The 13734-nt window shown below is 35.0% G+C and overlaps 1 protein-coding gene and 1 long non-coding RNA gene across 2 annotated transcripts; both read left to right on the forward strand.

The window, feature by feature from the left end:
- The first annotated feature begins 693 nt into the window (after nucleotides 1-693).
- Nucleotides 694-2306, forward strand: LOC145039212 (uncharacterized). Its single transcript, XR_013679791.1, has 3 exons — nucleotides 694-908; nucleotides 1025-1082; nucleotides 2072-2306. It is a non-coding gene; the product is annotated as an uncharacterized LOC145039212 (long non-coding RNA).
- Nucleotides 2307-4882: 2576 nt separating this feature from the next.
- LOC145040783 (uncharacterized) lies at nucleotides 4883-5266 on the forward strand. Its single transcript, XM_078988679.1, has one exon. The coding sequence runs from the start codon at nucleotides 4883-4885 to the stop codon at nucleotides 5264-5266; it is 384 nt and encodes a 127-aa protein (XP_078844805.1).
- Nucleotides 5267-13734: the final 8468 nt, after the last annotated feature.

Below are 13734 nucleotides of genomic sequence, written 5' to 3' on the forward strand. Positions count from 1 at the left end.
AAATTGTTAACTTAAATATAACATTACAATATCAACTTAAATATAAATTTCAGTTCCCTTTAAAAACCAAAGAATATTTTGTAAATCGCTAAAATTGATATATTGTAGTGATAAATGAAAAAAACTAAAATATAATCTCGATTTAACCAAAATATTTCCTAAAGATATTTTTTATAATCTTAAAAGATTTTAAATAAATAGCTTAAAATAACAGACAATAACAATAGTTAAAAATAACTGTATAATAAATGATTATATTGTTACCTTTAAAACTAAAAATTAATATTTGATGTTTAAATAATTATAATGTTAGACATTAAAACATTAAACAAATAAATTTTAAAAAACTAATTAATAATAACAACAACTATAAATAACATTATCAAATATTATATTTAATTTTATTCATGTGTAACTCGCGGGTAAAGGTCATTCAAATGATTGAGATTATGAAGTTATAATAGATGTATATATTATCATATAATTTAAAATAATAAATATATTATATTAATTTAGTATAAAAATTATTATATCAAATTTAAAAACTATTATTATATTTATAAAAAAAAACATATATTTGTAAAGACTTCAAATATATCATTCTACTCTACATAACATTTCTTTCTTTCATTATGGTGTTATCATCTCCCTTTTCTTTTCTCAATTATAGTTTGGACGAACATTACTAAACGTCTAAACCCTCCTCATTTTCCAAAAATTTGTTTCCCGCTCTAAGCATATACGTACCTAACACTACTTCCAGATTTTGAATTGATTTAATCCCTATATATGATAACAATATCCCTAATTGCCCAAGATAGAAACAATCGATCCTCCAAAGTGAGAAATATGCTCATTAATTTTCGAGACTTTTCGATATTTGCAATTGATCGACGTAAATTATGAAAGTAATCTCACTAAATCAACTCAAAAATCACTGAGATTTTCAATCTCTCAATTTAGACTATTAGATTTCTCAATCATTGATTTTAATAAAAGTATTTCGTTTTCTTTATTCACTCAGTGTCGACCTGGAGGTTTTGTTGGTGCAATTGGCGGTTGCTATACCCAAACTTATACAGGTGGTCAAACCTGCTTCATTTTGTTATTTTGGGCTTCATGTTTAAAGAATTGATACGCTCTGAATTAAATCATTATTGCGTTGTTAATATCGCACTCTAGCTGCTTGATAAAATGTCCTGATAATTGGTATACTCAAATATGTTTCTCTTTTATTCCATGTGCATTAACATGAACATTTTTTATGTTTTGGAAAAATTTATGTGTTTTACACATATAATTTGAGGTTCATGGAATAATATATATTATAGGTTATGCTGTTTATGTATTTGTGTTTAGTTGATGACGCAATCAAGAAGTGGAAAGGAATGATAAGATGAATAAATCTGACAATTTTTAGAACTTGATTAGGTAATTGATGTCTTCACCTTTTTTTAAAATTAAGAACTAACAAACATGATTTCCACATAATAGATGACATGTGTTAAGAAACGTATTTTCTTGGAACATATACATGCCATTTCTTAGTAGTTTTAATGACATTAAAGTTGCACGCCAAGTGTTTGATGAAATGGATGAGTGAGAATTTCCTTCATTTGCTTCAATGAAATGGATGAGAGAGAATTCCCTTTATCAGTTTACGCATGAAGAACAAACCGCATACTTGCTTTTACATAAGCTTTTGATCTCTCTCTCTCTCTCTCTCTCTCTCTCTCTCTCTCTCTCTCTCTCTCTCTCATTGATTCCATGATTGCTATCTCAAAAACTTCCATTCCAAAAAGTTCATCTAAATACTTTACATCTATTTGATGTTTGCTATGTTAAAGAACTTCTTTATTTTGGATATTTTTCTCTTCATATTATTGCTAGGCTATTGCTGCATGACTTGCATCAAGTCAGGAATAACTAACATTTCTTTCAATTTCTTCTCTTTTTATTCAAAGTTTTGATTTACTATTGTGTTTATCAAAATTTGTTTTATATGATTATCTACTAGGATATTATGGATTTGAAAGTTTTTATTTGATTTCTTTCATATTTGTCTTCGCAGGTTGGGTTGCCCCTATAGTGATGGCTTTACTCAAATCTTCAGGTTATGATTGCAATTTAGACGAAATTACCCTCAAGTCTTTGTATCTGCCCAATTTATGTTGTAGTTGCTTTATGGTTCTTAGTAGGGGATATTGGAATACTTTAAAGAATTGGTAAGTTGCTCTTGGAGTGCATCCTCTGAAATTATATTGTAATTGTTGGGTGGATAATGAAAGTATACTGTTATTTGAAAGAATTCTTTTTTTTTTTTTAAGCCCTATTTCTGTTGTCTTATATTCTCTTTATTGTGTCTGTATACCTTGCCATTAATGAAATTAAAATATCTTACGATTTCAATTTATTCATAAACTATTTCTATAACTTAGTAGATTTGGGTATCTCCTGAGATCTAATTGCATTACATGATACACTGATCCATGCCTATTTATATGCTTTTTGCAAAATATTGAGATGTCTTAAGCATAGTGAAACAAGATATCGTAATTATGTATCAGAATTCAGAAATCAGGTGTACTATTATTTCAAGAGGATCAATACAAAAAAAAAATCATTGTTTAGGTTGGCTTTACTATTAATTTTTTTTCATGGTTTAAAGGTAGGAAATAACAATGTTATTTCTTACATTTCACCTGATTTTATGCAGATACCATTATATATATGTTCTAGACGAGCAATGGTCATTTTCCATAATAAAATTCTATAACTGGTACTTTAATAAATAAACAAATGAAATCCAAATAACTATTTTTTGGCATTACTTATTTTTATAGGAAAAAATGAATTTCAGTTTAGTAATAAATAACTATTTTTGGTATTACCTATTTTTATAGATGATTGGTATAATAATTTAATGTAAAACAATATAATTTTATAAAAACTGTACAGTTACTTACCTAAAAACGATTAACATGATAAAGAAGAAAAGTTGTAATTCAAAGCAAACACATTATAATAAGTTAAAACTTAAAATCTAGTTAATTGATATTCTATTTATGAATAAGTAGAAAAGATAAAAGCTAAATTATAGTTAAAAGCACAATTATTCATTTCAATTACAAAGAAAATTATGAAATTTGGTATTTATATATACTTAAAAAAGCCTATAGTCATTAACGATCAAAAGACAAAATTATACAAATCATATATACAGTTTGTATATGTGCTTTTGTTGATGTGTGTGCATATCTTGTGTTGTGTGTATCTTCGTTTCATAGATTATTGCATCAATTTACCGATTAACCCTTTTTTGATGGATAAGATTCCTTGATTTTTAATGCTTTTTAGGACACACTCGTATTGTTTGTATTAATTTTCCAGATTAAAAGCAGTGCTTATATGATCAAATATTACATAGTTTCTTCTAAAGTTGTCTTATATATCTCTTTTTGTGAACATATACATGTGATGGAGGAATGGATGAATCATGGATGTGAAGATTATTTTATTATGCTCAAAATTGGTAAATCACATTATTTTATAAACATCAGTCATATATATTAATAGATTTATATATAGCGACGTAATTTCATTTCCTTACTAATAAAAGCAACAAACTTGGTTCTCTTTACGGATTCATTATATGAAGTTCAACACGAGGAAAACATTTAATTTGTTTTTGATGTGTTGTCATTTATAATCCTCCCAATTACAACATTGTACTTTTAGAGCACAATGTTATTATTTAAACTATTTTAAGTTGTCCCGTGTAGTACAGGGGTTATAACCTAGTGTGTATATATATATATATATATATATATATATATATATATATATATATATATATATATATATATATATATATATATATATATATATATATATATAGAGGAAGATTCAAATGTGGATGCACAAATATTATATGGATGTAGGGATTAATATGAGCCAAGTAGTATTTAATTTTATTAAACAATTATTTAAATCATCTATTAATTATTCATCGCAAATTGTTAATTCAATTAATAACCATTTAAATAGAAAAATCATTTTTAATTTACACCTAATTTATCTTCATAACCACTATAATAGGCATGAAACATGAACACCATTCTTTAAGAACACAAAAAACATTCTTTAAGAACACCATTTGCATATAATTTAACATTTTTTAAGAACAAAAAAAACATGAACATTCTTTAAGAATCTCATGTTCTTCGTTAGGGGTGTAAACGAGCCAAGCTACTCGTGAGCTACTCGGGATCGGATCGCTAAAAGCTCGACTCGAAACCCGAGCCGAGCTCGAGCTTAATATTAAGCTCGTTTATTAAACGAACTCGAGCTCGAGCCTATGTCATTAAGCTCAATTAGGCTCGTTGTAAGGTCGAACCTTATAATATGATGATGTTTGAAACTGATCACTCAGCGTCAGCACATAACCCAGCGTCAGCATCAGCGTCAGCGTACCAGTTGTTCAGTGTATAGTTTTATACTCAATATTTTGTAACAGATTTAGTACTTATCTTGTTTCCATAGTTATCGTCTATTAGTTAGCTGGTATATCCCTGATTTGTAGGGATTGCCTAGATTAGTTCTATATAGTCTTTTTGTACAAGTTTGTGAGACGTCGTCTTTCACAAACCCTAATAGCCGCTTTGTGCATTCAATAATCTCTTTGTGAGATTATTATTCTTAGTGAAAGTTCTTTGTGAAACTTCGTTGTTCTTGTTGATAGTCATTGTTTGATCTAAGGTCCTCTCAATTGGTATCAGAGCAGTGTTCTCTTATCAAACAAATGGCTTCATCATCTTCCTCTTTAAACTCATCAAATCATCCTTCTGCTAAAATTCCTCCGTTTGATGAAACCAAATTTTCTATGTGGAAAATAAAAGCTCTCTATGCATTAGAATCTGTAGATGAAGACATGTTGGGCATCATCGACAAAGGTCCATATGTTCCGATGTATCAGCCCTTGAAAAACAATGTTCTTGATGGTGTCATGAAGAAAACACCTAGAGAAAACTGGACAACAGATGACAAAAGAAAGAATGGTCTCGATGTTCGTGCTCGGGCTGCAATCAGCTATGCTTTGCCATACAATATCTTTGGGCTGGTTCAGAACTGCATCTCAGCAAAAGAAATGATGGACACGCTGACTGCATCTTTTGAAGGCACTGAGGAAGTCAAGGCTACTCAACTAAATGATCTAAACAGAAGGTATGAACATTTCTTTGCAAAGAAAGGTGAAACACTGACTTAAACCTTTAACAGGTTTAATACTCTTGTTAATGATCTGTGGAGACTAGATCAGTTGAAGCATCGAACTGTTCTAGTGCAGAAGTTTTTAGATTCTCTGGGTGCAGGTTGGGAGAATCATGTTGATGTGCTGAAAAATAGTGAGAAGATCAGCACAATGGATTTACAAAGTCTCTATGGAAACCTTTGATACTATGAGGAATCCAAGCTTCAGAGAAAGGAGCTGATGAAGGATGCTCAGCGTGAGTCATCAGTGGCATTATTTTCAAACAAAAAGCAAGTGGCAGAGTCAGGCACTGAAAACCAATCAGACACCGATTCCTCTAAAAGTGAGACTGATGATCTGGAAAAGGTTGTTGCTAGTGCGGCTTTAATTGTGAAGACTTTTGAGAAATCAGGCCGAAATTTCTCAAAGTTTCAGAAGAAGATGAGTGGGAAATCTTCAAAAAGATCAGATGCTGACAAGAAACATGCTACTGAAAGGAAAGGGAAAGCTCAGTGCTTTAATTGTGGTAGCACTGATCATTTTGCAAAAGAATGCAAGCAAAGAACCCAAAGCTCGGATGAATACTGGAAGCAGAAGTACAACAAGTTGGTTGAGAAACTGAAAGCAGAGAACTTGGAACATAAAGTTCTTGTCACTGAAGAAGAAAAATGGAAGACTGATGAGGAGTCATCAGATGATGAAGTTAAATGTCTGATGGCTGAGATAGAAGATACTGATGAATGTAAAGTCAACAACAGTTCGTTTGATGCTGATATGTCTGATGCAGTTGAAAACTCCAGGAAGCACAACACTGATTCTCCTTCAATGTATCAGGTTCAAAATTTTGTTTCCTATTCAATGAATGAAAAAATCAAAATGTTTGAGTATTTGGGTGTTCTTAATTCTAAGAAGAATCAAATCATAAGAGATATGCAGAATCAAATTGATCTTCTTAAAACTTAACTATCCTTGAAAAATAACATTATTGACACTACTCAGGAAAATCTAAGAGTTATTAGTTTATCAAATTCCTCGCTATCTGCTGAAATTGATAAATTTAAAGACCTCTTGAACAAAGAACAAACTGTTTTAAAACTTTGGACTAAATCTCACAAAAATGCTAATTATGTTATTTCTGCTCAAATACCTCATTCATGTGAGAAAACCCTTGGGGGAAATTTTGCTGAAGCTGAAAAAGTTTTTAAATCTCAAGAAAAGGAATCTGAATTTTATTCCATGAATGAATTAAAAGATAGTTTCAAAAACAAATTTATCAGCAACACTTTTATTAATCAGAGTCTCATTGATGAATACTGTGTTACTGATTCTAATGGTGTTACTGAGTGTAATATTGAAATCACCGGAATTGATCCTACTTCTTACCCTGCACATCTTGAGAGACCAACTCCTCTCAATGAAAATATTATCGCATTTCCTATCTCAAACGGAGTGTTTCATGCTGTTCATGAACAACTTAAACATTATCCTGATTGCAGTGTTTCAGTGCATAAGTCTAAATTTGATACTGATGTCAGCTCCTTATCCATCATTGATTATAGTTATTCTGACACTAAATTCTATTGTAATTCAATGTCAAATAAAAGGACTCAAAGTTCACTTGGTAAATCTTTCAAATCCAAATGTGTTAAATCTAGAAATTTGCTTACCAAGAAAAACTTTGGTACTAGAGTTTGTTATAGATGTGGTGACACCTCTCACAAGATCAGTGAATGCAAGTTTGATAAAACATTGTTAAGAGCTAACAACATCAAAGTTAGAAATGAAAGATGGACTCTTAAATCAAATTCTTTGAACTGTCTTCCTAAAGAGTGCTATAATATATTGCCAAATAACTTTGTGAATGACCTATCTTACAATGGGTCAGTGTGTTCTAACTAGTTTCTCAGCACTGCAGGGTCAAGAGCATCTTTGGTACTTAGACAGCGGTTGCTCAAGACATATGACATGATCCAAGTCTCTCCTGGAAGACTATGTTAAGAAAATTGGTCCTGCAATAACATACGGAGACAATGGAAAGGGGTTTACTAAAGGATATGGGAACATCAAGTGCAATAATGTGGTGTTTCATAATGTTTCATATGTAAAGGGTCTCAAACACAATCTCATCTCAATCAGCCAATTGTGTGATGCTGATTATGAAGTTCATTTTACAAAGAAGGAAGGAAGAGTCATCAACACTGACAAGAACATTGTACTCTCAGCAAGTAGAAAAGATGATATATATATATATATATATATATATATATATATATATATATATATTCCTGACATGTTCTCAAGTGACAAGGCACTGATGCAATGTTTCTTTACCAAGTCTCAAACCAATCTCAGCTGGATTTGGCACAAAAGGTTCTCTCATTTGAACTTTAAGAATCTATCTAAAATATCCAATCAAGATCTAGTTAGAGGTCTCCCAAAACTCAGCTTTGTCAAAGACAAGATGTGCTCATCGTGTGAACAAGGAAAGCAAACCAAGTCATCATTCAAACCCAAGTCATGTTCTAGCATATCTATTCCTCTTCATTTACTACACATGGACTTGTTTGGACCTATTCCTGTTCGTTCCCAAGGAGGAAACAAGTATACTCTGGTGGTTGTGGATGAGTTTACTCGATTTACATGGGTGGTTTTCTTGAAGAAGAAAAGTCATGCTGCATAGGAAATTATCTCCCTGATTCGTCAAAACGAAACACTGACTGGTCTCAAAGTTAAGCAGCTAAGGAGTGATCATGGCACTGAGTTCCTGAATTCAACTCTTGAAGACTTTTGTGATTGTAAAGGCATTGGGCAGAACTTTTCAGCTCCTCGCACACGTCAACAAAATGGAGTTTCTGAACGAAGAAATCGAACACTGATTGAGGCAGGAAGGACCTTAATGATTCATGCTGGTCTTCCTATGTTGTTTTGGGCTGAAGCTGTTAATACAACATGTTATACTCAGAATCAATCTCTAATTCACAGGGTTCACAAGAAGACACTATATGAAATGCTGAAAGGTCGAAAGCCGGATGTATCCTTCTTTCACATGTTTGGATGCATTTGTTATATTCTTAATCAGCGCGATCCCAGATCAAAATTTGAGCCTAAGGCTGACAAAGGTATTTTTGTTGGATATTCATCTATTTCAAAGGCTTTTCGTGTTTTTCATGTGAACAGGCAGTGCATTGAGAAATCCATTCATGTAAAGTTTGATGAAGAATCATACACTGATAAAAAAGTAGCTCATTACTCTTCTATCTTTCAAGAGCTTCTCTCTTGCCCATATGATGAAGTTTCTCATACTGAAGAAGAAGCTATTATTCCTGATCCTATCGTTTCAGACCCAAGTTCTGTAAATCAAGATACAACGTTCAACTCGACAACTCATTTGTCCGATGCTGATGAAACCCTTGAGACTGAAGATTCTCCTGCAACTGATGTTCCTTTCAGTAATAACACTTCAGTGTCAAATCCATTGGAATCAGCTCCTGGACATCGAGATCACCCTGTTGATCAAATTATTGGGAATCTTCATGATGGTGTCCGAACCAGATCTCGTGTATCTAATAATTTTTGTATGTATGTTAATTTTGTTTCAATGATTTTACCTGACAAGATACACTCATCTCTTCAAGATGCTGGCTGGATTAAAGCCATGCAAGACGAGCTGAATGAGTTCGAAAGGCACAAGGTTTGGACTCTTGTTCCCAGACCATCAGGAAAGACCATCATCGGAACACGCTGGGTCTACCGCAACAAGGTTGATAAATATTGTATTATTACTCGCAACAAAGCAAGACTTGTTGCTCAGGGGTTCACTCAAATTGAATCTATTGACTACGGGTATACTTTTGCTCCAGTTGCCCGCATTGAAGCAATCAGACTGTTTCTCGCATATGCCTCATGCATGAACTTCATTGTCTACCAAATGGATGTCAAAACAACATTTCTTCATGGTGTGTTAGAAGAAGAAGTATTTCTCAAACACCCCCAGGCTTTGAAGACAAGAAGCACCCTGACTATGTGTACAGACTAGATAAAGCTGTATATGGACTGAAGCAAGCTCATAGGGCCTAGTATGAGACACTGACATCATTTCTTCTTGAAAATGGATATAGAAGAAGAGCAACTGATAATACTCTCTTCATCAAAAACAAAGGCTCAGAAATGATTCTTGTTCAAATCTATGTCGATGATATCATCTTTGGCTCTCCAAATGAGAAGCTGAGCAAGGAATTCGCTGAGATCATGTCTCAAAGTTTCGAGATGAGCATGATGGGGAAGATGACCTTTTTCTTAGGTCTTGAGGTTCAGCAACAAAAATTAGGTATCTCAATTTGTCAAAGTAAATATATTGCTGACATGCTTGTTAAGTACTCTCTCAGCGACTGCAAACCGACTTCTACTCCGGTGTCCAAGACTGATAAGCTACACGCTGATCCCACTGACACTGATGTTAATCACTCTCTTTATCGAGGAATGATTGGATCTCTTCTCTACCTCACTGCAAGTCGCCCTGATATCATGTTTGGAACCATTCTCTGTGCTAGATTCCAAGCTAATCCCAAGGAGTCTCATCTCATTGCAGTTAAACGCATCTTTCAATACTTAAAGGCCACTCAGAACTTGGTATTGTGGTACCCTCATGACTCAGCACTTGAACTCTTTGGATACACTGATTCCGACTATGCAGGATGCAACTTAGACAAGAAAAGCACGTCAGGTGGATGTCATTTCCTTGGAAATCTACTAATCAGTTGGTCTAGCAAGAAGCAAACCTCAGTAGCTATCTCCACTGCAGAAGCTGAGTATGTTGCAGCTGGGAGATGTTGTGCTCAACTCTTATGGATTCAGAATCAATTTTTAGATTATGGGCTTAAATTCACAAAGACTCCTATATACTGTGATAACACCAGCGCCATTCAGATCACACAGAATCCTGTTCAGCACTCAAAGACAAAGCATATCGAGATCAGACATCACTTCATTAGAGACAATATTGAGAAGGGCAAGATTGTTCTAAAACATGTCAAGACTTCAGATCAACTAGTTGATATTTTCCCCAAGGCCCTGGATACTCAAACTAATGCTCACATTATTGGAGAACTTGGAATGATCACTCTAGATTGAAAATGTTTTACAAATGTTTGCTATTGTCTTATAAACTAATGTATTTTTTTGCTGATGATGATGTGCTAATGATGTTTAGCATGCTGAGTACATTGTATGATCTCTTATCTCTATCTCTTATCTTCTCTCTCTTAAAAACCCTAGAATCCAAACTCTCTTTAATGGCGGCATCACTGTTCACTTTCTCCTCCATTTCAAGAAGAGTCGTCCCAGCTCCAAACTCTCCTCCTCTTCCCATATACATCAAAGCCACAAATGTCGTTTTCAACCCTGATATACCAGATGTTCATCGCGGTCTTGGACTTGATTATTTTGTCAATTTTTTAGTATCCTGCAGACTTCGATACGCTATCAGTGAGGTTCCATCAGAGTTCTTTCCCGAACAAGTATGTGAGTTCTACTACAGCGCAACAGTTAATGATGAAAACAACGTCATCTCCGGGACTATTGGGCGTGGCCGTCGCTCGGTTTTTATCACCGCTGATCTCCTCATTGCTGCACTCAGGTTACCAATTTTTGAACCATTCTCTGAGCTTCCAACTATTGAACGTTGTCGACGCTCTTTGATCAACTGGGTTATGAACACTCGAAGGCTGGTGCTCGATCAGCTCTCATTCTGCGTCAATGTATGACTCCAAGATGGAAGTTCTTCACTGGGGCACTTTGCAAATATGTGGGTCATAAATCTCGTAGTGGTGATCAACTGAGTACTTATGAGCAACAAGTTGTCTGTTCCCTTCGTCTCAACAAACGTCTTGATTATGGGGCCTTCTTCTTTGATCAGCTTGTCCAACTTCTTCGTGCCAATGTACGAGCTGATCATGTCCCATTTCCACGCTGGATTGCTCTTGTCCTGGATATATTTTTCGCTGAAGCCTACTACTCCCACTCTGGAAACCCCATCCAATACCCACACATGTCAGTACGAATGTATCAGGATGATCCACTGGCAAATGACATCAGCATCTCTGATCGGATGCGAGAATGGATCGCAAATCCATATACTGTTCCTTCACTAACCGCTGACACTGATGAAGGAGCTGATGATAACAACGAAATTCATGCTGATCTACAAGCTGAAATGCAAGACGGTGCTCATATCTCCCCTCAACTTTCTCATCATACTATTTCTATCACCGAAAGGGTTCACTCAGCTCAGGTGGAGCAACAATCTCAGGGGATGCCACCATCTCAGGGGGAGCAACCGTCTCAGGGGGAGCAGCATCACTCACAAGAAACTCCAGGTACTCAGCTCATTCAAATACCAGCCTCAGCGTTTAATGAGCTTCTTACACTGACTCGAGACATGAGTCAGCGTCTTCTACGTATTGAGGCTGATGTCAACCAACTGAAGGGAGTTCTTCTATCAACTCCTTCCCCTGGCCTAAAACATGATGATGATCAAAAGGGGGAGAAACTGATTCTATTGAGCTTGGATCTGAAGATAACATTTTAAACTAGACCGAGCCACCACAGGCTATGCACGAGTCTGATAAAATAGCAAAAATTGAAAAGCCTACTGATGAGTCTGATAGACCAGCATAGACTGAAAAGCTAGCTGAAGATAGTGAGCATGATGATGAAGATGAACATGATGATGAGTGTCAGATGTTGGACATGAACTTCATTGATCCCACTGTGCTAGTTCAAGGAGAAGACTCAGATGATGATGAACATGATGATGAGTGTCAGATGCTAGACATGAACTTCATTGATCCCACTATGCCAGTTCAAGGAGAAGACTCAGATGTAGCTAGCGAGGATCTTCAACCTTTATCTCGCAAGCGCAAGGCAGCAGATACTGAATTATCTGATTCACATAATGACACTTCTCTTCCCAGCAAGAAATCTAAGTCCATTGTCAGCATATCCAATTTGGCAGCTGAATGGAACATGTCTCCTGATCAAGTTAAGCAAATTCTTGATGAAGCCAATAAAGCTTAACTTCTAAAGAATATTGCTCATGCTGATGAATCCCTCATTCAGCACAAACTTCAGGCCAAAGGATCCTTTGAAGCTCAGATGCAAAAGTTTTTAGAATATCAGTCCAAATCTAAATCTACACAGCCTCCTCCCAATAGCAGTAAGTTAAGGACTGATATTGTTCTCGACAGGATTGATCGGAAGAGGTTTCAAGATGTTCTTAAACGAAGAGTGAGCAGTGATAAGATCATCAAAGTTAAAGCCTCAAAACCTCGTAACAAGAAAATTCTTACTTTGCTGATCACTCGTCAAGGTCTTCAACATCCGTACACTGAAGTTGTCAAGAGAGATGAGCTGATCAGATACGGATACTCTGAATGGATGGAATTGCTCGAATTAGCATCCAAGCAAACTTCAGCTCTCTCTTCAGAACTGACCTGTGCTCTTCATTTACTGATCAAGAAAGTTCAACGTCTTGATCTTGTTCCTACACAGCGTCCTCAGCAGCAAGGCCCAAGTTCCTCAGTTCCAAAAATCAAACGAACTAGATTTCAAGTTGATAGTGAAGATATATTGGTTCTAAATTTTGGTGCTGAAGGAATAAACAACTCTCTTCTTATCGGTGTCTAGCTCGTTTTGAACATCATCATATTGGGGGAGATTGTAAGGTCAAACCTTATAATATGATGATGTTTGAAACTGATCACTCAGCGTCAGCACATAACCCAGCGTCAGCGTACCAGTTGTTCAGTGTATAGTTTCATACTCAATATTTTGTAACAGATTTAGTACTTATCTTGTTTCCATAGTTATCGTCTATTAGTTAGCTGGTATATCCCTGATTTGTAGGGATTGCCTAGATTAGTTCTATATAGTCTTTTTGTACAAGTTTGTGAGACGTCGTCTTTCACAAACCCTAATAGCCGCTTTGTGCATTAAATAATCTCTTTGTGAGATTATTATTCTTAGTGAAAGTTCTTTGTGAAACTTCGTTGTTCTTGTTGATAGTCATTGTTTGATAAATTGTTTGATCTAAGGTCCTCTCACTCGTGAGCCTAAACAAGCCTTTATATAATATAATTTCTTATTTTTTATATATAAAAATAAAAACATATTTACGGATTAGGAATTTAGGGTATTAGTAAACGAGCTTCTTAACGAGCTCGAGCTGAACTTAAGCTTATTTAGGCAAGTCAGACAAAAAACGAGCCGAGCCCGAGCCCGAGTAGAGCTTGTATAATTATTTACGATCTCGAGCCAAACTCAGTACAAGAAGCTCAAATCGAGCCGAGCTCGAGCTCGAGCCTTTTAGAACTTAAACGAGCCCGAGCCGAGCCGAGCCAGACTCAGGCTCGACTCGGCTCGTTTGCACCCCTATTCTTCATTCAACACCATCGTAAAATCATGATTGTTCTTGGTACATTATATTTGAT

The sequence above is a fragment of the Lactuca saligna genome, chromosome 4 (assembly GCF_052625555.1).
Source record: "Lactuca saligna cultivar CGN05327 chromosome 4, ASM5262555v1, whole genome shotgun sequence".
Taxonomy (NCBI): Eukaryota; Viridiplantae; Streptophyta; class Magnoliopsida; order Asterales; family Asteraceae; genus Lactuca; species Lactuca saligna.